Raw genomic sequence first — 26,776 nt, 5'->3', positions numbered from 1 at the left:
GGCCAGTCCTCCTAGCTTTTGTAAGGTCACCCCTGTATCCTGGAGAATTGATGAAAAGACAATCTGAGCTCCAGAGCCCCTAACCACCTCTCCCAGGGCTCTGTAGTCCTTTATGTTTGCTAGTCACACACTAGTTAGAGTAGGCTCCATATGCAGCTCAGTAGGTAAAAAAACAAAACAAACCATCAACTTTCCACCCTTTCTGTCTTAATTTGGTTTACTAGCCAGTGTGTAGCTCCAGTTAGTTCTTATGCAGTGTGGTTTTCTTCAGCTCAATTTTATTGCTGTTGAATTTCTAGACGCACACCTCTGTTTATAATTCTGGGTTTAGAGAATACTGTGAAATAGCAATTACACGTTAAAACTTTATTATCTTATGCTAGGAAAAGATAAATTTTAAGGTACTGGTCTTGATTTCTGGACTTGATCTCTCAGGGGGCAGGTCATAATTTAGTTTCTCTCTCAACTTTCCCTCATCACTGCATAAATAAACTGTTTTGCTTTATTCTGTATTGAATGACAAAACACAGTTACTGAAATGACTAACCTGTTTCTTTCATTTTAATATTTTTCCTCTTTCTCCGTAGCAGTGGTGGTGTAAACTTCTGCCTTCAAAAACGCTTAATGTGTTTTCTGCCACTGGTCTTCCTAAATCTGATAACAGCTTTTGACTGTGCTGTTTATGCAGGACCTCTCTTTGATAAGCCTGCTATTTAATATTTGAAATTTGAATGAGTCTTGTTGCATAGCAGGGAAGGGGCTCAGTGCTGGAAAGCTGCTGAATTTATTCAGTCACCCATTTGGGCTTTACTACAAGAGCTAAGTTTAATCTCTTGAGACAGATGATGTTGCATTGATGAGGCCATGAATCTGAGCACCAGTACAGAGGGCTTAGGCCACGATAACTGTAACAAAATAACATGGAATTGAGGTTACTGTAGAATGCTTGTTCTGTCAAATCATTGTTTTGACTATTCCAGAATTTACTGTGTGATTTTTAAACCACTTGTACAGAAAAGTGTGTGTTGAGAACTTGCACAGCTGTCCAGGAGGATGTTCCGTGAATCTCTCTCCAAGGGGAGAGTCTTTTCAGGTACTTTTAAGTATTGTTTAACACTTACTGTGTTCTGAACCCTATTGCAAAATATTTTATGTATGAAGGATTATGCGTGTATTTCATGCAGTTTTAATTTGCAGAAAGTCTTGTGGACCTCTCTAGCTCCAAAACTATGAAGTGACTTTTCTTGTAAAGAAAGATTGATGCTTTTGAAATGTGACACATTAAAACATCTTTGCTCATAAAATATCTAAAGCTGAATACTTATTGTGACATCTTTGCCTGAAAGTCTATAATTTCTGAGATTATGATATTTATAGTGTAGTAAACATTGAGCTTTTGATAGTGGACTTGTTATGTGGGTAGGGTTGCTGAAAAGAAGGGGATATATTATAAACTCTAAACTTTTAAGAAATTTTTGGCAATGACATTGGTGGTCTCATACAGTAATCATAGTATCTGCAACTGTGTGTAGCTAAACAAAACCTGCAGGGGACTTAAGCCTGCCTTCTCCATGTGCAAAAGAACTTGTGAGTAAACTTTTGAAGTCAATTCCAATTTGATTTATCTATAATTTATTTTAAGACAGAAACAGGAGTAGATAAACTTGACCAGAAGTGGTCTCCATATGCAATACTAAAAAATAGGGTAGAGAATTCTGCTGGTTCAGCAATGCAGTCTGTGCTGTTGCTTCGTTGCTTCCAGACAAAGGCCTGTCTGCAGAACAGGCATTGCATGCTTCAAAGCAAGCAGCCTGCCTGGACACACAAAAATTCAAATAATCAGGATTTAAGATTGGAGAAGAGTGGGAAGGTATACAAATTGGGTACTAAACTTCTGAAACTTTACTGTATGCTACTCAGTTTGAAGTAGGCGAGCCTTGTGTAATAATGGTAGAGGGAGGGACAAGGATGAAGATCCCAGGCACGCCAGGAGAACTGATTCTCTGCATGTTTTTTGCTATCAGCATCTTTCAGTGTAAAGAGCTGGCAAATTGTTTGTCTTAGATTGCAGCACCTTTAATATAAAATGGAGTGTGTAGTTCTGTATGGATGGAAACAGAAAGGTGAAATGAGACAACAAATGTTTCTTATTTAATAATATTTTGAGAAGTGTTACATATGTTAGTGTTTCGGATAGCTGTGCTGAAAAGGAATTGTGTGACAGCACTGGCCTTTGCTTTGCACTTCAGAGTAAAAATGGCTGGCTGTATCGGAGCTGCTTTCTAATTATTTGGTTTTTTGCAATGGTGATGCTTAATTCTTAAGCACAATAATGCATCTTTTCTGCGTGGGGAATGTTGTCTTATTTGAAGTCTACTCTTTGGTGTTTATCCATTTGATTCTGGCAGTGTTACAAGATTCTGTGTGCACATTTATAACATTACAAGTCAGGTTTTGAAAGCACTGACAAAATGATCTTACGTAGCCTGGTTCTAGCCATCAGCTCTGACCTATAATCAGGCTCATTAGTTTAATTACAGAATGTAGCAGTTCACAGATGTGGAGGATATTGTATCCTATCTGTGTATGTACATCATACCTGAATTGAATGGGGGAAATGAAAACATTCAGTTATCTCTGCACGTAAGATATGGTAGCAGAGGAACTTGTTTTATTTAAATCTAGATTCAATTTAAAAAATATTTTACTGTGGCCTTTAAATTATCCTGAAACACTTCTGTAATGTCCTAAGGACACTCGCTCTAATTCACCGTCTTCCACACACAGTGTTATCTTATACCTGCTCACTCTTGCTAGAAGATTTATGCAAAAGACTGTAGATGATCAGTGAAAGATTAGCAGATTATTGCATGTAAAAAGCCTTTGCTAGTTGACAGGTATCTGCTGCTGAATCGGGGACACAGACTAGCTGGTTTTGAGTATGTTCATGTTAACAGGGATTCCACTTGTAGGAGGTTTCTGTGCAGTGCTGTGTTATCCTGTGTTGGGTGATAGTTTGCTATAGATACAGAGCTTTCTTATGATGATAATAAGCAGGTTAATGTTCCCTCTACTCCTACAAGTAAATTTCCAGCTTTCCTACTGGATTTCCATCAAATTATATTAAATATTAGGTTTTAAGGTCAAGTGTAATTTTAAAGCCTTGAGGCTTCACATTAGGTAAGAGAGGTGAAGTGGGGGTTTTGTACATAATAGTATTTAGTATCTTTTAAAGGATCTTAGCAGCCTGATGAGCGGATTCTGTAGTTTCCTCTGGGCAGTATTTTATGTCTTACTACACATTCTAAATGGTTAGTAAACCACACTAGGGAATTGGGAAGCATTGATGAATGTTCATGTCTTTTAACATGGAAAGTATTTGTCTGCGATGACTTCAGGTTGTGTAACCCATCATAAATCTGCAGTGCTAAGATTTGGCAATTAGAATATTCAGAAGAACTTACCAGTTTATCAGAAGCAAGAGGGCTTGGGGTGCAGCTATTTTCATTTCAGGATAGACATTTTTCCTTCATTGATGAGTGTCAATAGAATCAGAGAATCACAGACTGGGTTGGAAGGGACCTTAAAGCTCACCCAGCTCCAACCCCTGCCACAGGCAGGGACCCCTTCCACTAGAGCAGCTTGCTCCAAGCCCCTGTGTCCAACCTGGCCTTGAACACTGCCAGGGATGGGGCAGCCACAGCTTCTCTGGGCACCCTGTGCCAGCGCCTCAGCACCCTCCCAGGGAAGAGCTTCTGCCTAAGAGCTCATCTCAGTCTCCCCTCTGGCAGGTTAAAGCCATTCCCCTTGGCCTGTCCCTACAGGCCCTTGTCCAAGCCCCTCTCCAGCTTTCCTGCAGCCCCTTTAGGCACTGGAGCTGCTCTAAGGTCTCCCCTTAAGGAGCCTTCTCTCCCCCAGGCTGACCCAGCCCAGCTCTCTCAGCCTGTCAAGACATCTCAGGGTTCCTGGTTTGTCCCTAGGATTTCCTCCGATGGATTGTTTTCCTGGCTGGCAAAGACAAACCAGCAGAACGGCCGCTGGGTCCTGCCTGTTCTCCTGCCCCTTGCCGCGGGAGGCCGCCACCTCTTTGCGATTGCTGCTCTCTGCGCTAGGGCTGTAAGCGGTACATAAGCAGAGTATTCCTATGGGAAGCGAGGCGAGTGGTCATACAGGTAGTGAGGGCTTTACAGCTCCACAGTCATCTCGGTGATCTGGGGGCACAAGATGAAGCACTGGGCAACGTTTGCTGTTTTGTTGTTGGACCAAAAATAGTGATGCTGCAAGTAGGGGGAAAAAAATGTTAATAGATGGAAGCACCTTTCTTTGATCTGGAATTTCCCTGAACATGTACTTGAAGATGTTGTTTCCTGATGTGTCTGATAAAATTTGAAGCATCCCCACTTTGCACCTAAAGAAGAAATGCAATAGTAGGTGAGAGATCTTGAGTTACAAAGACAGTAACATCACCTAGGAATAAAACTTGAGAGGGCTAGTCACCTGAGATTTTTATCATATTGTAAGTACCACTCGTTTCTAATGCAGCGCTAAAAATGCTGAGGTAGTGTCTCAATGAGTGCTTTCTCCCCTCTCAATATTGTGGTGGTAAAAAATAGCCTAATTCAGTGATAAATTGGGCATTTCTGGTCTAAATGGTAATGGAAGTTGAAACTAATGTCAGACACTGAGCAGGGAAACACTAGCTGTGCTGTTCAGGCTCCAGAAAATGGGTGTTTGCAAATAGAGAAGTTAAAAATCCATCTTAGCTGTTCAGTTGAAAGCTGGGCTGTCAAATAGAGCAGAGCCAAAATACAGATTCTTTTTTTTTTTAATGAGTAAATTTCCCTAAAGCTTAGCCCAGTAAAAGCATAGATGCTGATCAAGCTGTGCTTGCAAAGTTTGCAGCCAGACTCTAACACAGGATCACATGAGACTTGAAGCTTCAATGAGAAAGTACCTAGGACCTAAGTAGCTTTTTATTTCTCAAAAGTGGGTGAAATGCTTCTAATGAAGCACTCTTACCACTAAAAGCTTCTGGCCAAGAAGAAAGCTGGGCTTTTTTATGGTCTTATTTTTCTATGACTTCAAAGCTGTGTGAACCTCTAGATTTCCATGGTGATGCTGAACTTACATAAATGCCATTCCAATTCACCACCACCCTAAAGCAAGCCTACTACAAGAGTACTTTGCATGTATGTAACGAATCTTGCTGTTCTCCATGTAAATAATAACGTATTTTTATTAACAAACCAAAAAATCTGCATTGCAGCTCACTTTTGGGTGAGAAAAAAAACAAATCCCTGTTACGCAGCAGCTTCTTGTTCATGCATAGATTTATTCTGCTGGTGGCTTCACCTCTGGGTACTTGTGGTAGCTTTTCACAACTCTTGGTGACTTAAAATTCAAGCAAATTTTTTCACCCTTCATGCACATAACTCGTTCTGGATCAGGTAAATGCCCCTTCCTTTAGCACTGGTGAGATGGTCTAAAAACCTGACATGTTCGCTCTTGCTGCTGGGTTTGAGGAGGAAGGAGGTTATCTAAGAAAAGAAGCTTGAAGTAAGCCTCCAACATAGGCTCCTGGTGCTCTTGTAGCTTGTCTAAAGGTAATACAGCAAGTTCCTTCTTCATTTGAGTGTATTTAGTAGCTAGGAACTACCATGGTGCTTGAATCTCTGTTAACAGTGTATTTCAGTTGTATTTGGGAGTACCACTAACTTCTGGGGGGAAAAAGTAATGTTGTATTTTAAAATCTGGTCTAATCTAATCTAGAATCCCTTAGCCTAGCTAGCATTTCTTACTCATGCAGTCAGAGGGGTGCGTTCTGTTGTGTGAAATAAAACTGTTTATGTCACAAGGTAGTGGGTCCTTTTCCTACCCACATGTATTAAAAAAAATAAAAAGACCCACAACTAACAGAAATATTGCATTGCCCTTTACTGTGCTTGGGAGTCCAAATACGAAACCTATGGAACAGAGCGGTGCCCTTGCAGTTACCAGTAATGACCGATTCTTAGGGGAATGCTTAAAATATTCTTAATTATTTGCTAAAGCAGTGGAGTGTTGGAACAAGAAGGAACTATTTCACCCAATAAGGTATGTAACTTTTATCCCTTGAGGTAAGAAAAGGGTGGAGAGAGAACATTCACTGCTGTGTAAGGTATGGTTTTAATAATCACTGTTACACATGTGCTGGTGCGAGCTGAAATGGGAGCATGCAGTGAAAAGCCTCCAACCCAGCTTGTTTGGAGCTGTTCTATCTCGTAATTTGAGGTGATTGCATTTAATTTTGCCCTTGCGCTTTTCCCCGGCTTAGCTGTGAGCACACTGGTGTGTTCATATGTATGTGCATGTACATACGTGTACATACGTGTACATACGTGTTGACATGGAACCTGCAGGTAACTTGGGGGTAAGACTGCCAGGATCACCCCTGCAAGAAGCCCGTGGTCAGCAGTGGATGCAGCTGATGGAGATTTCCAGGAGAAATGTGCAATATCTTCATTTGTGGTTAAGCATCACGCTAATTACGTGGTCAAGAAGGTGAATTTAATGGGGGGAATGGACACGGACGACATTCTTCGGTGCATGGTGCGGTTCAAGCAGCAGTGGGGGCTCCCGGCGCCTCTCTCTCGATCCGGCAGCGTTAATTACTTCGTGATTAGTTCACGTGCGCTAATTGTCTCTGCAGTTTAACGACAGAAGCAGCGCGGCCCTGGGGGGGGGGGGGGGGGGGCGGTAATCGCTCACCCCCTTCCCTCAGCCCCCGGCCGCGGTTCTCCCGCGCTCCCCTGTGTGGTGGGTGCGGATGGCGCTGGGCACCCGCAACGAAGGACCGGCTGGAAATCAACAGCGGGACTGCTTATGGGGTTGTGTGACCCTGACCTGGCACCGGGTGCGTGTCTGCCCAGCTCGGCCCGGAGGGCGGTGGAAGCGCTGCCTGCGCCTTTAAGAGGAAACGCGCCTGTTTGTTGTTCCCCGGCGCGCCGGCCGCTCCCATTGGCTGCCGCTGCCCCAGCTGCTGCCTGCGGGGGGCGATGCCCGTGTCGGTGTGTGCGGGCGGGGCGAGAGCGCTCCTGCCGGCCTCGCGATCTGATTGGTGGCTAAAAAATGGGCTGCGGCCGGCGGCTCCCAATTGGAGGGGTGTTGCTATGTGCCAGCGGGCGGCGATTGGCTAGCGGAGCTGCCGCTCAGGGCCAGCAGGCTCGCGGGAGAGCCTATAAGGGGCGGGAGCCGGCGGGAGGGGGAGGGCGCTGCGGGGCTGCCTGGTGCGCGTCCTCCGCCGCGCTCCGTCTGCGCTGGGGACGCGCTTGAGGCGGCCGCGGCGGGTGAGTGCGGCGGGGGGCGAGCGCCGGGAGCGTGACGGCGGGGAGGCCGGCGGGGACGGGCGGGGGGAAGGAGGCTTTGTGGGCCGCTCTGCCGCCGGAGCTGCGCCACAGCAACGTCCGTGTCCGTCCCCCGGTCCCCCCCCCGCCTCCTTTCTCCTCGCGGAGGGGCAGCGCGGGTCGGGGGCGCGCGTCCTCAGAGGAGCGTCCTCGGCGGGCTCTCCTGAGGGGAGCCCCGCCGGCTCGGGGCACAGGGCCAGGGCCTTGCGGCGCCCCCCGGAGCTGGCAACTGGCGAGCCGGGCTCTGCGAGCGGTGGCCTTTGTCTGCGGGGCCGGGCGAGGGGCTGGAGGCGGGGAGGGCAACAGGTCCGAGCCCGGGAGAGTGTCCAAGGGGCAGCGCGCAGGCGAGGCCAGAGGGGTTTGGCTCGTCCCGGAAAGGCATTAACGGGAGGGAGCTGCGGGAGTGGGGCTGGGGGTGGCCGGCGTGCCAGGTAACCGTGAGAGGGGGAGCAGCAGGGATGGTCGTTCCTAATGAACCCTTTCCCGGTAGCAAGTAAACGCATAATAAAAGGCCGAAGCTCCAGGTGAGATCTGTGCGTGAGGCTCAGGCTTGTGACTCCAGGGAGAGACACAGCATCTTACCTGGGCTCTGGGGGCACCTCCCGAGCTGCTTCCAGCACGGCCCAAAGGGCTGCTACCAGCGACAAGCGCCCTGCCATGCTCCGTTTATTTTTACTAACACTGCTGCTGGAGTCCCTGGAGACCGGGCCTTTTCCAGCGGCAGGCTGAGCTACCCGGGTGACATCATGCCTGGTGTGGCAAAGGAGAGATCACAGAGTACCTGGGTCAGCCGTGGAGAGGGCATCCTCAGCCCTACGCAGTGCTTGACGTTAAAGGCAGGCACTTTCTGCATGTGGTGCGTTGGAACCGGGCACCGTCAGGGAGCAGGGGTAATTCTGCTGCAGCCTCTGGTTAAGGGTGCAGCAGCTTTCTCCTTGTGGAGCGCTGTGCTGAGGTCCAGGGCCTCAAGGTGAAATGTCAAGGGTCCTTTGTCTTGTGCTTCTCCATAGAAACTTCTGGGTTTTATGCAGAGAAGCTTGGGGTGACAGAGGCAGCCATGGAGTGAGCTATGGGTCCGTAGCTTCAGATTTTAATGCTGATTTTTGAAGGCGAAAGAATTTGAAATGTTCCAGTTTAAAATGTCCTTTTAATGGTGTAGTAAAAGAAGTTTAATCCTGCCCGCTTTGCCCCCACTTTTTTCGGCTGTCTGTCTTAAAATACAGGAAGAGGAAAGCCCATCCGGCTGATGTTTTTAGCTTGCAGACAGCAGTTAAGCAAGGGCCAGGACAGTACACCTGCCTTCCTGATATGGCCTTCCTCAGGGCTGCTGCATGCTCCAAACAAACGTTTTCTGCTGATGCATTTACAGTTACTTAAAGCTTCTGCTGGGTAGTGCAGAGCGGCCTTTGCTGGGTTAGGTGGTTGTAAACAAGCAGATACTGAGAGAGCTCGACTTCAGTCCATGAGCGGATTCTGCCTGGAGAGGATGTATTTTGTGACTTCATTCTTGCAGAGCACTCCCACTGATCTGAAGATCTCATCGCGTTGGGATCCACGCCTCTGGTTTCTTGTAAACATTGTGTGCTGTCTAACGGCTGCGCTTGAATAGGGAATTAGAATGGTCTCCTTTTCCCACTGGATTTCTAGTTCTTGTTTCCTGCTGAAATACCATTTTAACATGAGCCTTAAGCTGTGAAGCTGAAGCTGGAAATGCTGTAGGGAGGGCAGAGACATTGCTTTCATCTGACAAAGATGCTGGCTGCTTGTTTGTTTTTTTCCTTTTGGGTTTTGTTTTTTCAAACTTCCTTTGCAGGTGTGTCTTTCATGGAATAACTGGCAAAGCTGTGCTGGGCATTGAGCTCCCCTGTGTCCTCTGGATCCACAGATTTGAATAAGTGATTTCCTTTCTTTGCTGTTTGGTGTGGGTAGTTGAGCCAGGGTTGTATTGAAGAAGACAGCGTCACTACCTGTAAATCCACATTCCCTCAAAGGCTCCTTGACTCACGGATTGAATACCTGTTGCTGAGAGAGAATTTAATTAAGGAACTGGTCACTCTGGTGTAGGTCCTGGCTGGCAGTTTATAAAGCGGGAGCTCCTTCATCTAGCGTGGTACTACACGAGCATTGCAAGGATTGCAGAGGAGTAAAAAACCCATTATTTCTTATTCTTGCATCACAGCCTTGCCTTTGACCATGTGCGTGGAAGCCTCTTAAAGAAATACCAGTAAAGTATTTCTTTCACTGGGCTTTGGTCATTAACTGCCAGACCTTTGCTTGCTTGAGCTTAAGCTGTGAAATGCTAGAGCAGTGGGCTGCAAGAGGGATCACGAAGTGGAATCTGGAATGGAGAAAGGGAAACATCAGTTCTTCTAGCTGCTTTGAAGCTGATCAGTAATGTTGGAGGCAGAATGATGTAGCACTGTGTATTTATTGCTTTAAACCATAAATACAAAGTTTCCTTTTCTCATCTCCTTGACAGAGGCCTGTATGGCCTGAGGACAGGGGTCCTTCAGGATGTTCCCTCTTTTTCTGTGTTTGTTACTTCAGAGGTCTTGTCTTCTACATCTAATCACAGTAACTAAGACAGATTTCCTTTCCCTTCCAGAAGCCAGGGTGACTCCATAGAAGAGATGGACTATTCTGACTCAAGGGTTTTGTTGTTTTTTTAGTTCTTTAGGACAGATCTTTAGCTGGTAAATCAGCATGTCTGTTGGTGCTGTGATGCTGACTGAAGATCTGGATCTCTTCTTCCCAAAACAAAGTCACTTTATAGTTTGTCTTACCTGGGGAGAAGTGCTCCAGGTGGGCTGCTGCTCAGGAGTGCTGGGTCCTGGGCCTTAATCACACTCCCTGTTGTCCTTATCAGTCCCTGCTCTTCATCCTCATCAAAGTTTGTCATTCACTTCTCTCTTCAAGTCTGCTTTTTGCCGTGGCTTACTTGCCTTTTTGTTCCTTGTTTGTCAGGGCAGGTAGTTGCTGTGCTATAAGCTGATTGTTCTGTTCTGGCTTTGTGACCCTGTACTCGATAGCCATGTCTGCCAGGACTGTCTGAGGGTGTTTTCACCTGCTGATCCGGGATGTGTTGGATGTCGGGAGTACCTTTGTCTCCAGAAGCGTCACTGGACTGGCCAAGCCACTTAAGGCTGCAGGAAGTAACATAATTAATGAGACTTAGTTCGCCCACATCTTGTACCTGACAATCTCAAGTCACTTGACAATGCCAATTAAAGCTAATCACACTCCTCTGTTTTTAGTAAATAGCTATTATCCCTGCTTCACTCTTGCTTTAACGAATGATAGTGCCAGGCAGTGTGAGTCATTGGAAGTTAGGGGCATGCAACCCGTAAGAGCTGCCTTCCGGCCTCTGCGCAGGCTTACACATCCAACTAGAGATGGGTTCTTCTACACCTGTTCAGGTGTTGGTTTAGCCTGTTAAAAGGTGTAATGTTTTGCTGACTTAGAAAAATATGCAGTTTTTTTGCCTTTTTACTGCTGTCATGACTTGTACAGAACTAACCAGGTCAAGCAAAGTTTCAAAAGCTGAGGATGCTTTGAATTTGCCCTTCAGAGAAATTTAGATCTACAGAGATGGAAGGCAGAGTGGTGTCAAAGCTGCACTCTCACTTCTCCTGTTTCACATTGGCAGTGACTTCATTCCGAGGCCAGAAGTGTGGCGTGGTATGACCTAGGCATTACATAGCTCAGCCGCAGAACTGTGGAAGATTGAAGTTTCACTGATGAAATATTGCTAAAGGATGGCTGGAATAGTGTGTTATTAAAAACAGATTGTCCAGCATCACAAAAAAAAAGATGGAGTTAATAATTAACTGGAGAGGGGGATCTTAATGAGAATCCCAGGAACTCCCAGCTCAAGCATGCGTCAGTAGGCACGGAACTGCAAGAGGCGAGTCAGCTCACATACCTTGGCAGTAACACGGTAGTGAGGATATGCAAGAGGAACTAATAACTGGCAAGGCAGCAGCTGACTTGACCATCTTAAACTAGATTCGGTTATAAAGTATCTGTCATGTGAAGATTCAAGTTATAAATTTTCACCTGACTTTGCCCCCTTGACATATGGGTTGCTAAGTGAAAGCTAGAAGGATGATGACTGAACTGCCATGGAAAGTATGTACCTTGTTAATATAGTAACTGTTGCATAAAAAGTGTTAGTGGCAGAGATCGATCAGAATCCAGCATCTTACCCTTGGCTTTACTTGGAAAAGAGACACATATCAGAACAGAAAATAAAGCCACTGTCTCTCCCATGCCAGATGTGCTCTGGGCAGTGCAAGGCTAGTTAAGAGATGCTCCTGGGAAGATCTCTCTGAGCAGATGGGTTTTGTGAGCAGATAAAAACGTGCAGCATTTGCAAGCTCGCAAATAGTAAGTTATGACAGGCAGCTATGGCAGATCCTTCTTTCAGCTATAGATGACTTTGAGGATATTGGAAGGATGCTCGCAGTAGATAAATGTTCTCTCTGTGTTCTCTGAGAGTACCCAGCCTTTATCAGGGAAACAGATGATCCATCCAGCAGACCAGATTAATTGAATCCTAGTCATGCTTATACTTGCCAAAAAGGAAGATAACAGAGCAATATAAGGAGCACAAAAAAATGGAATAAGAGATGATTTGGATAGCTAGATTGTTCCACAATTAAAACAAATGAGGAAGAAAAGTTGGGAAGTGTTTCCATTTTGTCAGTAACTGGTCAGTTGGATGGGAAGAGCTTTTCCATGATGTCTGTAGTTCAGGTTGGTACTACAACAGCAAGGCAGGGTGGTCTTTCACTTTGTAGAACACTTTATATGTGTCTTGCTGGCAAAGTGTGATGTCCTTGATCTGTGGCTCCTAATGTGATCATCCCATTGAACGTGTAGCTGTCTTCAGCAGGAGGATGGGTATGAATTGAAAAGCTACATCTTAGTGTGCTTGAACCGTTGCTGTTAGCTCACTCAGGTGCATCATGTTTACTTGGCCAGTGCGGGTGAAGGACTGTTACCCTGTTGTGGGAGATGCTGACATGAGTTTTTGCAAATTGTAAAGGAGGAAATGAAGTCACTGATGTTTTAAATTAGTTCAGCTTGCAGTTTTTGTTTATTTGTGCCACAAGTGGGATATGCTGGTAGGAGCAAAATTAAGTACTGGCTTGTTTCAAATTTGTCCTGGCCAACGGTGAAGCTTTTCTGCATGTATGTTTCCTTCTGCATTTGGTAACACACGCTGGCATCTCTGGTAACTAGTTAGTAAATTTGGCTGTGATGGATTGTACCTGCAAAGCAAAGGTGGGCAGCTGGTAGCTCTAATGCTTGTGTGCTGCTTGTTATCAGCAGTGCAGGCTCTTCTGCATTGCAAAGATACTGCTGCCAGGCAACTCGGAGGAAAGTGGGAAGAGAATTCAGCCAGAGGTGTCAGTCATTCCTTGGCAGAGGCTGAATCTTGCAGTCCATGTTCATGTCATTTTGTAGACAGGCCCGGGAAAGTTAACAAATTTTGAAGCCAGCCTTGTGAGATGTCATCTGTCTGAGCTGTCCTGAGCCTTTTGAGATGAAATTGTATGGGGAAGAATTTGATTAAAATGTCCATAATAATTTCCCTTCCCTGCATCCCAGTGGTGTCTGTGGTGTGTCCGAATGGATTGTTTAGAGCAGTGTGCTTGTTCTGAATAGTGAGGAGAGATGAGTTTGCAGTTCTGACACTGAATGGTCTGAATCCAGCCTTAGGTCTGTAAATATTCTCATGATCATCTGGTCTCAGTAGTCTGCAGCCCGGACAGAAGCACCTCTGCACCATCTAAGCTGAGATACTTTAAGCTATTCCTTCACTTTCCAGGCAGTTGTGCACTGTGGTTCAGTGCAGGAAAGCTTTTGGTTTGAATGCAGGAGTCCTCTGGAATTGCTTCTCACCACACTGTTGCACTTGAGAACCTGAAAATGCACTGCTGTGGTGAAACTGCTAAATTTGGTTTAATCTCCAAACTGGCAGAAGGTAACAGAACTGTGTAAAGAACATTAAAAAAAAACTTTTAAAAATTTCTTTGTTTTTAATAAGTTATGGATTAATAGTTTGTAAAGTGACAACGCAGGACAGACTGACAAAATTCTGTTTTAAAATGTTAAAGGTTTGCTGTTTGTTCCTGTGAAGTTTCAACTCAATGCACCTTCCACGTCACCTTCATAGAAAGCCTCTCCATCAGCAAGAGACCAGGAAGCTGGTTGTAGAGGGGTGTGGAGTCTGTTTCTTGATGAGGAGAGCTGTGACAGCCCACAGACTGACATGCTGCCAGCTTGTACAAAAGGAAAAAAACCCCAAACCAACCACCCCGAAACCCCAACCTTTAAACTGCAATTAATATAATTGCTCTGACACTTTCGGGAGGTTTAATACTGATAGCTCTTCAGCAGAGCAATACCTCTGACGTGTGTGCTGACGGGCTGTGCTGGTATGTGGAGCACGGCAGGTGCAGCATGGTTGGCGTCCTGCCTGTCCCTGATTCACCACGGCCAGGTAGTCGTTAATTGCTTCTTGCTTCATCTCTTTTTGATGCCCTCTGGTGGTTACCTGGCAATTGTCTGCAGCACTGTTTGCCATCAGTAGGTGTTTGAACACCTTTTTGCATCCATCCGTCCATCCATCCATCTATCCGTCTCCTTTTCCCAGAATCATAAAGTGCTTCCTAGTGATTAAGAGTGCTGTCTTAGTGTGGAGAAGAGAGAACTAGGGCTCGCAGAAACAAAGCAGCTTGCTAGGAGACACCCAGAGGAACAAAGGGATTACATGTATTTCTGGTTGAATTCTCTAAGTGAGGATCCTGCTCCATACACAGACACCACTGCAACACAAATAATAGTATCTGATAAAGGTAAATGCAGAGGATTCCTGCTGGCCATCTTCCACCATTTCTCCTGTTATTTTCCTGTCTCCAGGGTCTTGCAAGGTCTGGAGAAAGAACTGAAGGAGTGCAGGCGATAGAGAAGGACACTTGGGGTTCATGTGTCAGTAATGACTTTTGGTAGCTGTGCTAGTACCGCTTAGCTGCGTGCAGCGTCATCAAGTGTTTCAAGTTGGTGCATTTCAGACACTTGATACTGCAGGGAGTAAAAGTACATTGTGTACACCCGTATGTTATTTAAACTCCTTTCTTGGCCTTCCCTTGTGTTCTGTGTTTAAATTCAGAGTGGTTCTCCTTTCCTACAGGGCCTTTCATGAGGTACATCCTACCCTTCTGTATTCAAATGGTCTGGCTTTGTCTTTTTCAAAGCTGTTACAATCCTGTGTGATAGTGAGGATCTCCAGAACTGCCCCAAACCAAGAGATTTTGTTGCAGTCCTCCACCATCAGAGTATGAAAGCTCCTTAGCTGTGCTGGGTGTCTCTGAGGGTTCCACACACAACTTTCTGACATTAAACCCAGATTCCCAATTTCAGTGTGTCACCTTAAAGACTAGCATTCCTCTTTGAAAACTGCAGTGCATTATGCAACATTAAGGCAGTTTCTATGTCAAGAAAACCCTGGTAAATGTGCTTACCTCAAGCATTTTCTTAGAATCATGCTCAGACCCTGGAGCAGTGCAGGCTGCTACAGTTTTTGACCCTGTAAAAACAGAAAACTCTCCAATTCCTCTTGTGCTTTCATTGCACTCAGCATATCTCTCAGCTCTTCCATATTAATGAGAAGAGATGCCAAAGAAGAAAGGTTGGGTTTCCAAATAGATGGATTTTTTTCAGAGCTACTGTAGGCAGCTTTCTATAGCATTTGCAATGTTCTGGTAAGTATTTAATGGACTGTAGTTTATCTTAAAAATCAAATAATCCATAAAACAAACCCTCAGACCCAACAAACCTGTTGTTTGCCCTGCTGGAATGAATGGGAACATTTGCATCTGAGCTGCATTGCACATGGGGTTTATGCAAAATGGGACTTGTGTGGGATCGGTTTTGTTCTCTGCCATTGTGGCATATGGACTTGTACAAGCAGTAGCCTTGTCTAGCAAGTGTTTGGCACAGACTTAGCATTTCTCCTTTTTTGTTTCCTGAATTGCTAACAGCTTCATGTGAAAAGTGGCTGTTGGACAGGTGGAGGTTGATACTGAACCAAAAAATTGTCTGAATAGCAAAATGTGTGCGTGGTTTTTCCTCCGTGGTGCTGGCATCTGCTTAAAACTTAGCAGGATTAAGCAGGGCTGCCCTAACACACACGGTCATTGCAAGCATGCATTCAGCTGATTCTCTCACCAATGACCATGATGTTGATCACCAATAAATGACGTTGATCTTTTCCCTAGATTTTTTTCCTTTTGTCTAAACCAGTTTTCTGGCTTCTTGTGAGCTAATTCGTAGCTAAACACAGGTTTCTGTTCCATCAACTTGAGCGTGTCCATCCCAGAGATAAATTTCTCTTGAAGAAAGATGGAAGAAAAATACTGGATTATGTTGCTGGTGACAGGTACTCATCTCTAATAGTATTGAGCATGATGAGAAAGTAATCAAAGCATTTTTCTGTTTTTAAGTGAATGGAATGATTCCACTTAATGCCCACTGTCAGTGAGGCTGATGAACAGTAACTGGTTCTGAAAAACCAGAGGCACAGCCCAAAATCATCTGCATGCCTTTGTTCTGCAGTAGAATGAATGCACAGCTAGCTGTTACATAGATTTTAATTCAAAGGTGTTTGCCACTGGGACAGAAGAAAAAAAAGGGGCAGGAGATTGGGTTTTGCATTGCCAAGAGTCATGGGTCCCATTTAATACATTTTGAGATGATACTCGAGACAGAAATGGGTCCTTACAAGCTTCTAGCTGTGCTCATAGGATGTAAGAATGCATTTCCCATTGGTTTTCCCTCCTCTCCCTTGCTAAAATGAGGACAGAGATCTTGGTAGATAGCACACAGATCAACTGTTGGGCTTAACGGTGTGCGAAGGTAGTGCCTTTATAAAATACAGCCACCAAATGAGCTTATCTGAAGGGTTTTTCCAAAGCAGTTTCTTCCAAGATCTTAGCTCACAAATCTTTATTCTCTCCCTTGCCTTAACCAATTTGGTTTTTCTTCTCAGCACAGGACTGAGAAAAGGAGTTGCAGTGGATCTTAATCTGTGCTCTGATATTGTCCCACTTGACTGTTTTTCTTGTCCACTTCTGAAAGGTCAGATTTCTTTGCTGACATTAAATGTGTTACAAGGTCAAATAAATGGATGCTCATGAAGTGCTTTTGCAGAAAGCTGCATGCAGCACATAATTTGTGCGTGCGTTTGTTTCTGTGTTAGATAAATGCAGTGATAGGATTTCCTGTTTACTCGTCCTTCTAGAGCACTGATGCTTCGGAGGCCTGGACAGAGGGGTCAGCAAACAACAGATGAAGGGATTGCTGTTATATTGTTCTGGTTGGGTGTAATTTGTTGAGTATAATTTGGCTTTGAGGGTGCCTGTGGACTGCTTTCTCCAGCTGTTGTGCTGTGGTTATTAGGCAGCTGATCGGAAGAGAAATGGTTTGGCATTACAGCATAGGAGAGAAATGGTAAAACTGGTGGTTGGTGTATTTACCTATCTGTGCTGAGGAAGAGAGGGAGGAGATTGCACCATTACAAATCAATGAAATATAAGGGTTAAACAGTCTGTTTAAACAGAAATTGGGTAAAGTGATTGCCAGTCCTTTCTTTCCTCCAGATGGTCTGTCCAATGTAATCTGTTTCTTTCAGACAGGGCTTGGTTCTTTGCCTTGGAATCCAATTGCGTTTAGCTGCTGAAAGGGCACACTTAGTCTCTTGCTTCTGTGCACTTGGAGGACAAGGCGCATGTCTCTCAAATTTCAGGTTCTGAGATCTGTTACAGCTGGGATACAGTGCATGCTGCTGAATCGGGGGCTTGAAGTTGGGGGATGGTTCTGTTGTCTTCTGACTCTGAAGGTTAGCACTTGGTTAGTTCAGGAAGTCTGGGATGCGTTGCTTTTACTCATATCTAGTCAGCAGAAAATAAGGAAGGATGCTGCTGTGGTTTGCATCTTGCTTCTGCCCAGTTGCAAACTAGGCTTCAGTCCTTAAAGTGCTCCTCTCCTCATTCCTGTCTCACACAAAACTAAATCATATTTGACAAAATCATGGTGCACGTGGAGAACTGGGGCAGGGTAGAGGTGAAAGCTATTTCTCTTACTTCTCTGATTAAAGAAAGACATGTTGAAATCTAGAGGTGCAGTTATGTACCTCTCCATGCGCAGGCAGAATGCATAGCTATGGGTGTACCAGATAAATTGCAGGAAAGACCTCTTTTGACTGAACAAGAGGAGGTTTAGTTCCTTACCAGCTGGGAAGTGAGCCCTTCTGCATCAGGATGGGTCTTCCAAAGCTCTCACTGTAACTGGAATTGGAAAAGGTTAATCTGATTAGTTAGTGTTTGCAAAGAGCTTTAAGGATGAAAAGCACTATGTAAGAGCTGACTATTTTGATCATGATAAATATGCTTTATCAGCAGTTGGCTGGATGAGTAAGACTCTTTTTCCCATTTGACTGTAAGGGAGCTGCCTTCTGGAAAACAGAAGAAAAATATTACAGAGAAAGGGAAAAATGGATGTCCTGTTGTTTTACTGGTGTCTACCTCCTGTTGAGCACTGTGCATGGTCATAATACAGTGAAGCTGACTGCTCCAAATGATGCCTGTGTGGGCCGATGACAACCCTCCAGTATAGTGCTGGTAGGAACTGGTTGCTAGAAAGCTTGCAGATGACAGCCTGGCTTTCGAGGGTTGTCCAGCTGGCAGCAGGTTCAGTGGGTGATGCTTTCAGAAACACTGAAGCAACTTGGATACCTTGAATCTTCCTTTTCAACAATGACAAGACAACTTAAGAGCAGAAGTGTTGAAGACAGGGTTCTATAAATGGCACTTTGGTATGTAAGTGATGAGGGGTTTTTGCAGATCTCACTGTCTCATGGTGGTCACACATGAGGCTTTCCAGCAAAGACCAGTAGTGGATTCACCGTCTGAATTCTGTTGTTTTCAAGTATGACTTGGACAGTTCTGTCACGGCTCGATACTTGTAACTAGTGCTAACACTAGTCATGAGATTGCCTAAATGGGATGCTTATGAATTCTACAAGAATTTTCCTGGGCCCTGCCTTCAGTTGCCTGATTGCCTTTCTGATTTCTGTTGAGCTGCTTTGACAGCTTCCTTTTTAGCAAGGCAGAGAGGTGTATTTGCTTAGGGTAGTTCCAGTCCAGCCCTTCTCTGCAGCGTATCTTGAGCCAGGAGTGTGGCTGATGCTTTTCCTAGGAGGGTGCGTCCTACTGGGCAGCAGCAGAACCTGCTTAGCACACAAATGCCAGGGGGCTGTTTTAGCAGCACAGTGAGCTGGGCTGGCTTTATTCTAACCTGGAAGATTATCAGCTGTGCTTCAGGCATGGTACTCGTCCCACCATAGAGACCAGCTGTTAAGCTCTTGTACTTTGCTGTTTTGTTCAGTTCAGGAATTTCCATTGCAGGTCAGGTGTGGAGGTTTTATGTCTTGGTTTTCTTATTTCGGGGGGGGGGTGTGGGGGGGGTGTTGGTGGTATTCAAGTATTTGATACACAAAGTGCAGACTGAGGGACTGAGCAGGGTTTTATGGAAGGGAAGATCCTCATGGGAGGAGCAGCCAGAGTTCATGATTAATTTCTAGAGCATGCATACACGCCATGGGTTGGGGAGGGAGGAGGGCTGCCTCCTTTATCCTTTATGCTGCTTCTGTCCTCAAAAGGAACATTTGTAGATGGTAAGGCTTATAGATGTGGGATCTGAAAAACTAATTTCTGCCAAAGAGACCCAGACTTGAACTGCCTTGCAGGCTCTGTGAGATGATGTCAGATTGTGAAATAGGTGTTTCCATCCTGAATAGGATTTTTCACTGTCTCTTGCTATCAAGAACAGTCATCAAAGGCTTCTCCTTGCTTTGACTGCTGTCAAGTATTCTGAGTAAAGAGCAAAACTGGAGCGCAGTTCTTATAGAGTAGCTTCTACATTCAGAACTTGCAGGGAGTTACAGAGGAGAGTGTAATGAAGTATTCCTTCATTTCCCATGTGGAAACTAGGGCAGAATGGAGAGAAGAACTGGTTTGGTGACTTATGTACTTTTCCTGGTGGCTGAGGAAACCCATGTCCAGCTCCAGCTTTTCGTGGGCTTCTGGGGTGTCACATTAGAGAGTTGACAGGACAGCAGCTGGCAGGATCCTGACTTTCCATCTAGCTAGCTAACAGAGCCCATCTTCTCCAAGGGGTGGTGCAGAGTGAGACCTTGAGATGTGCAGTTCCCCAGAGTTGTCTGGGGGACTAGGCTTGATGAAAATCATCTTCTTGGCATCTTTGTGCCTTTCTAGTCATTTCCAAATCCATTCAGTATTGAAAGAATGAATAGAGGTTGTGAGCATTGGAGTGATAGGAAGATGGTAGATAACAGAGGCAGGAAGATGTGAGGACAGTCAGCAAGTCAGTGGCTGAGCTGTGAATAAAAGTCTGCCTGCCTTTATCTAATCTGCAGACAATCACGCCTGTCTCCTGGCTGCTCCTATTCTTCCCTGCTCTCAGTCTAATCCTAGATCGTCCTGCGGGTGAGATCATTGCCGCCTTTGTGAGCTGAGTGTTCCGTCTCTGTTCTCTTTTTGCACGCAGGTCTGTGTGAAGTCCCCCATTCCCTCTGCCCAAATCTCTTCCTCTGAAGCGGTCACCAGCGTGTGGAGCCTGCCCCACACCCATCACCTGCCAAACCACGGCCTTTACCTGTGTCTTCCGGTGTTTCCCGTGCGACCCGTCCTGCGGGAGTGCCTCCTGGGCCACCCCAGAGTTCACACAGCGCTCAGTGGCTCCAATGGTGAAGATGACAAGGTCCAAGACTTTCCAGGCATATCTGCCTTCGTGCCACAGGACCTATAGCTGCATTCACTGCAGGGCTCATCTTGCCAACCACGATGAGCTCATTTCCAAGGTATGTGCATGACCTCACCTGCAGATGCTGGGTGGATGCCTCCTCCCCAGGGAGCGGAAGGATGCGTTTGCTCACACTGTGGGTCACTTGCTCTGGAAGTGCTTGGTCTTAACTGGTACTGCAGTTTTTGCTTGGAAAGTGGGCTCTCAGCCTAAAGGATCTATTTGTGAGCTGCTGTTTTTGTTTCAAGTGTTCTTGAAAATAGCTGTAGGAACAGGATTCAAAATTCAGGCCTCTGGAGTGCTTACAGGTGGTCTGTCTCTGCTCATGATACTGCCTCCTTCCTCTCATTTCTAGCTGTAAAACTGCACTAACTGATGGCTACGACTGTGTAAATTACTTTCCCGACTTTTCTTGTTCACATACGTACTTGTCAGCATAGCCAAAGGGTTGTTGCATGATCATGATTTGGAGGTGAAGTGTGTGGGGATGTTTTCCCTGCTAACCTCTGAACTATACTAAACAACACTAAAGCCCCTACTTAAGGAGAAGTTCTCTGATGCTTGTACTGAAATGTAAGATGGATTTCTGAAGCCTCATGAGTGGCTGCTCAAACCCTCATTTTTTTGCCAGTCTGCTACCAAGACACTTTGCGGTGAAGAAGCAAGGGATGGATTGTAGGATGTGCTCTGAGCAGGGGACGGTGGAAGGATTCTGTCCTGTCATCTGATTTGCTGATCACAAAGGCAAAGGTCTCTAGAATAAGCTACATTAAAAGCTTTCAGAGCCAGAAAGTCAGGGGCCTTTGATGCAGAGGGAGCAGGCCAGTAAGAGGATCTCTTTCTGAAGTGTGAAAACTAAACATTCTTGGAGTGTCCATTGGAGCCTGCAGTGCCAGCCTGTGGTCAGGCATCAGGTTTCTGGGTTTTGACTGCCTTGGCAATCAACTGTTCCATAGAGTTTATTCAGCTTATAAAATTTGTGTTCAGAAAAAACACACACGCCATAAGATTTATTAGCTGAGATGAGAGGAAATAGCTCTGTGAGCTGCGTGCGTGTGCAGCTTAAACCGGTTTAGCTTCTTGGAGCAGCCTTAAGAGGAAGGCTGGGATCACAAGGGACAGAGGTGCTTTGCCCGTTAGAAAGTGTGTAGTGCTTCCTGTATTCCTGTTTGCAAAGAAGATCCGAGAACATATCACCTTGCGCCAGTGGCATTTGTATTTATGGGGTCAAAACCTTAACGGCTGTGGAGGTCCCTTTGGACCTCTGAGTTGGGTCCTCAGACCCGTCTTCTTCCATTAGAAGCTTTCTCCTTCCTTTTTCTCTTGGTTGTTGCATGGGCCAGGTTGATGCATACCTCTGTGATGATGTCTCTTGTGCCAGACAATTGATTTTGAGTATTCTGATATGAATAATGCTGATTGCAGTCTGCTACTATTTTGGGTTTTGCAGTTTCTGGATAGACAGGCTTCCTATTGGGCCATCACCTCTGAGTCATTCTGGGACTCATGGGGGCTCCTCTTGTTCTGGTACAGCTGCAGTGGTTCTGAGCAGGACTGTCCTTGAGGACCACAAAGCCTCAGGCTTTTAAAGAGCAGAAGGTTGTACATTTCCTCAACAGAAAGAAGTTTTGAAATGTAAATGTCAACAGCAGTCTGTGCCCAGGTCTGGATATGAAATACATTTGACCTCTTGGATCAGCTGTGTGACTTCAGGCTCCTGTGCTCAACTGAGCTATTTGTACAATGAGGTACTCACTTCCCTGCCTTTCCTTTGGAAGGTTGTTACCAGCTGGATTCTGTGTTGGAACACAGAAGATGCTGTACTGGACAAAGAAGGTGGCTTGTTTTACTTACTGGTTTTATGGTACATTAGAGTTTGTGCTCTGCTTTATTTTGACATATCTGGGTTCCCAGCCATGGAAAACACAAGGCTGTGCATGCCCAGTGGTTTCATCTTTGATGTTTCCTTCCCCTCCTTGTTCCGTGTCTGTACTCCTTCTGGTCCACTGTGCAATGTAGCCAGTTTTGCAGCTAAGGAGCTTCCAGCAGGGTAATGCCATTGCTGCAGACAGCTTGGAATTTGAGCTTCTAGCCATTGAGGCATGCACAAACTACCCAAAAATGCTGACTGCTAAAGTATGGCCACGGAAGGGAAGGTATGAAAGCACAATGTGAGGCTCTGTACTGAATCATGGAAAGTATTAACTACAGTGTGCTACAGTGCTTGCTAGTGGAGCACTAGAGGGTCATGCAACTTGAATGCAAAGGGTTTGGGGTTTTAGGTTTTATTTCTCATAGTTGTAAACCTTAATAAGATACATTCTTTGTATAATTGAAAACCTTATGAAAGTAATTGTGCAATCATAATTCGTACAGCTGGCTATTAAACTGAACAGAAGGGCAGTCCCTGCCTCAAGGGGTTTCCAATATGTGTAGAAACTTTCCCAGGCAAACTTAAACAGTCATCTTTTTATCTGTTTGAGTTAGGTTTTAAACATCTCCCTGAGGCCTTCTGCAGTTCTTTCATCACAGCCTTATACATTAGCATCTGAGAACTCAGCAGTGCAATTGCCACGCTTGCTTTCCATATAAAAATGTGGCAAACGGAAGGAAGAAACAAGCACCATAAGGACTAGAAAGGGAGTGGGAGATTTTGTCAAACCAGTGTTTCTCAGTCTGCAGTGTATCTCATCTTGAACATGACTGTGTCACTTTAATCAAAACAGCCCAAATGACACCATCTTTGGAAACGTTTTCCAGAAAACAGGCTTTTATGTAACAGCAGGGTGTTGGTGATTTGGCTTGATGAAGTTAATTCCTCTATTCCTTTTGCCCCAAGTTGTGCAGAGACCGCATGAATGCTGTGCTGCTTTGCATGCCATGAGCTTCTAGCTCCTTTGGATACATCCAAGTTGCAGCACTGGCTCATGCTGTTGGCTGAAACGCAAGCTGGAGCTCGATCCCAGTATTACTCTGTGTCTGTCCATACTTTTCATCTCCAAATTTTCCCTCTTAGTCCTTCAGCACCTGTGTTAACTTACTCTGACTTCAAAGCATTTTGCTAGGACCGGGTACCTGAAACTCTTGGACAAATACGCCTTTGCAGGGCAGTTTTTTGCTTTCTTTTCTACTTCAGGAAAACCTTTTGCATTAAAATGGGTAGAAGGTTTCTCAATAAGCCATTGCTATTTAAAGCAAATAATCAATGCTGAGGCTTTTAAGAAAATCCAAAGCTGTTACAAGAAGCCAGTTACCAAGATGTTGTTGGATTGTCTGGCCAAGGAAGGTCTTACTGACTTAGGAAATATAAGTTGATCAGATAAATTGGGTGGCGTGAGTAACTAGTTTTCCTTTATATGTTCCTTTGGTGTCTGGGTTAGCATAAGTTGAGGTTCTTGTTCCCTTGTAGCAATGCATCATTTAAAAATCTGTGCCAAATTTAGCACACACTCTTGTTTCATTCCTTTTTCCAAAGCCTAAAGTGGACTGAGATACTGGGATCTCAACCTTACCCTGCAACACATTCCTGTGGGACTTGATGTCTTTGTTCTTCCTTTCCCCACCTGTACAATTGAAATGCTCCCGTTTCGTCCAGTGTGCTTGGAAGGTGAAGCTCTGGAGTAGGTACTGTCTGCTCTTATGAATTGGTACAGTGTGTCCTAATCCTCTTTGGCTTTACTGTAAAAACCAAAATACAATGCCAGGCAACTGTAGTTTAAAAGCACATTTCAATGTGTTCCGATTGCCAAAAAAATGAGTGAAAGGTACTTGTTTCTACATTTATCCTTCCCAGGCACAGCATCCCATGGTTTTTAGAACATATTTTCAATACTCAATGGCGGCAAAACCTCTCCAGGAAGAAGACAGAGGGGCTTTTCCTGAGAAATGTGCCTCTACTGGGGCCTGGGGGAACAGCTAACGTAATAGATGTTTAACAGTGTAAATAGCATCTTTTCTCTTTCTCAAAGTGGCAGATGTGGTGCTGGGTTCTACCTACTCTGTGTTCTTCAAACTCTGTCAGCCTTTTCTGTTTGAATTCATATGTACTTAGTGGCCAGTAGAAAAGGATGGGAACAAGAGCGGAAAGATACAGGCCAAGCACAGCTATGGTAGTGTCTTGGTTGCTGACTTTTTTTGCCATGGGAACAGTAATTTAGCAGAAATGTCCCTGACTATGGAAGTATGTAGAGAACGTCTTGTGGGCGTCCTGCAGTTTCTTTTTTTCATGAATTACTGTGATCCAACTGCTCAACATTATGCAGTGATGTATCCTCTGAAGTTAGCCTAAGGCTTGCTGAGGGAATTTAATGTTTTCCTTTGATGTCTGCATGGGACCCTTGCTGAACATGAATATGAAATTCTTCAGCACAAAAGGCTGCAGCTCCTCCAGCACAGAGAATTTAGAAAAACTACATAACTGGTGTGTGCCTGACTTGCTCAGTCGGGGTTGGATTGTTAGCTAGGGAACACTTAGAAGCTCCCTTCTCTGTCTTCTCAGGTAGGAGCTGCAAGGTTTATAAGCAAACCTTGCTCCCAGTCATTGCTAGCCAGGGAAGCAGCTAGGTCACAGAGTGCTGGAGCCTGAGCTTGTTGGTTCAACAGGCTCTTGGTGAGCTTTATGGTATGCTGAAAGCATCAAACTTTGCTCCATGTTGCAAGCTGGGGATCCTAAAAGGGTTTTAAACTTTGGTGCTGGCTTTCAGAGAAGTTGTGGATGAATTCAGCTACTTTAAAGTACTTGATACACCATAGGTGAAGGAAGCAGCAGTTGTTGGGGTGGTGTTTTTTTTTCTGGGGGTGGTGTCCTTGTTTTTTTTCTGAGTACATGGGCAAGATAGTGTGTTATTTTCTTAGTGCTTTACTTCATGAACCAGTTGGTATTTGTATGTCAGTTTGCTTTGAAGACATGAAGTTGTGTGCATGCTCCCCCAGCTAGCAAATAAGCTAAAACAGTAATCCTAAAATTGTGATGTGGTTGTTTCAAAACTTTAATCTGATTGAAAAAGAAATCAGTGTCCAAGACTAGTCAGGTGTAACCCTGCATTTCCACCATAGGCAAAAGCTGTGTGTGGGGTGAGGTGAGTATTCCCTTTTCATGGGTAAAGTTACTACTTTTCATTACAATAAGATTTCTTCTTGCTTTAAAAGTAGATCTTGTTTCTTCCCAGCTTTAATTTAAGTTCCCAGCTTCATGGTAATGACCTCTTAAGGCCAGAAGGAGTTATCACATCATCCCATCTGACCGCCTCTAGAGCACGGGCCAGTGGATTTCGTTATGATTGCAACATGTTTTTCAGAAAGAGCATTTAGTCTTGATTTGAAGACTTCAGGAGGGAAAATTCACTGCTCCCTTTGGTCATTTTTTCCAGTGGTTAATCATCCTTACTATTAAAAATTGGAGACTGAATTTAGGTTTGTCTGGCTTCTGCTTCCCGTCATTGGCCATTATTTTCTTTCTTTTGTTAATGAAATGGATCTGTAGTACCTACTATTTCTCCCTATAAAAGGTTGTGGTATACAGTAACCGAGGTCACTTTGATTGTTCACTTTTTTCATAGGCTAAACAGCCTCAACTTTGGCATGGTGCAATGTTATTTTTTCCAGTTCTGTAGAAGAGAACCGCAAAAATTATACATCCTCTATGTTTTGACATCTTCTGAGGAATGGAAATGGGGCTGGTCTCATTCTTCCAGCCTCAGGCTCAGCAGTAACATCTTTGCAGTGTACAGATGTCATGATTGTATTAGTCTGACTGGCTCAGCACTGCACAGTAAGCTTTCTGTTCATTTACTTGCTGTTAGCTCTTTTTGCATTATCAATTTTATGCACATTATGAAAGCTGTCCAGCTTTTGGATCCTGCTTTTCAGCTCTTGTTCCCTAATGAATTGTCACTTTTGGATGTAATTCAGAGCTTGCTCTTAATTGCAGGTATTGCTAGGGTTCAAGCTGTAAGTGCTAAACAGCAAAGCAAGTTCCATGAGGAGTCATTAGAGTTGTTTTAGCTTCCCCTTCAACTGCTGTGAACTTGAGGTAAGGTAGCATGTAGTTCCTGGCATCCATGAAGTTTAGAGTTAAATGGAGATTGAGACAATTTCAGTTCTCAGAACAATGACTCATCTAAGTTGCTAAATGGTAGCCTTTTCCTTCAGTGTTTTGACCAGGAGATTGAGCACTGATTAGGTAGAGATGAACTCTTGGAATCACATTCATCCCCAGGACCTCTACTAAGTAGAGTGGTGCTTGCTGGCCTTGCTGTCTCTGGCCTGTGTTGCAGCAGGGAGGAGGGGAGTGGATCTCAAAGGCTGTCATTTGAGTACCTCTCATCAACTCTGAGCAGCCTCTATTTGAGAGGGAATAAACAATCAACAATGCCCTTTTACAGGAAAAAGCCAGGATATGAAATCTGAGCTGTGTAACAAGTATTTGTAGTACCTATTCCATAGTACGGCTACTTAAATTAGATCTTTCTGTCCTGTGTAATTGCTTCCTCTGGGCCTTACCCTAC

At 44.8% G+C, this 26,776-nt stretch overlaps 1 protein-coding gene across 2 annotated transcripts in view; it reads left to right on the top strand.

Moving 5' to 3' along the window:
• Positions 1-26,776, top strand: part of YPEL2 (yippee like 2) — a 78,766-nt gene that overhangs the window by 33,714 nt on the left and 18,276 nt on the right. Inside the window, exons 1-2 of one of the 2 annotated variants that reach the window (XM_061470569.1) lie at positions 7,224-7,325; positions 20,016-20,328. In XM_061470569.1, the coding sequence (XP_061326553.1) occupies positions 20,212-20,328 (117 nt within the window). In that variant the 5' untranslated portion in view covers positions 7,224-7,325; positions 20,016-20,211. Of the gene's footprint in view, positions 1-7,223; positions 7,326-20,015; positions 20,329-26,776 lie in introns of those variants that run through there. The other variant, XM_061470570.1, reaches the window with a different exon arrangement.

Source organism: Pezoporus flaviventris, unplaced genomic scaffold (genome assembly GCF_033815535.1).
Source record: "Pezoporus flaviventris isolate CSIRO_AGI_PZ_B2104156 unplaced genomic scaffold, CSIRO_AGI_Pfla_v1 ptg000063l, whole genome shotgun sequence".
Lineage (NCBI taxonomy): Eukaryota > Metazoa > Chordata > Aves > Psittaciformes > Psittacidae > Pezoporus > Pezoporus flaviventris.
This window is presented reverse-complemented; position numbering and strand designations above follow the sequence as displayed.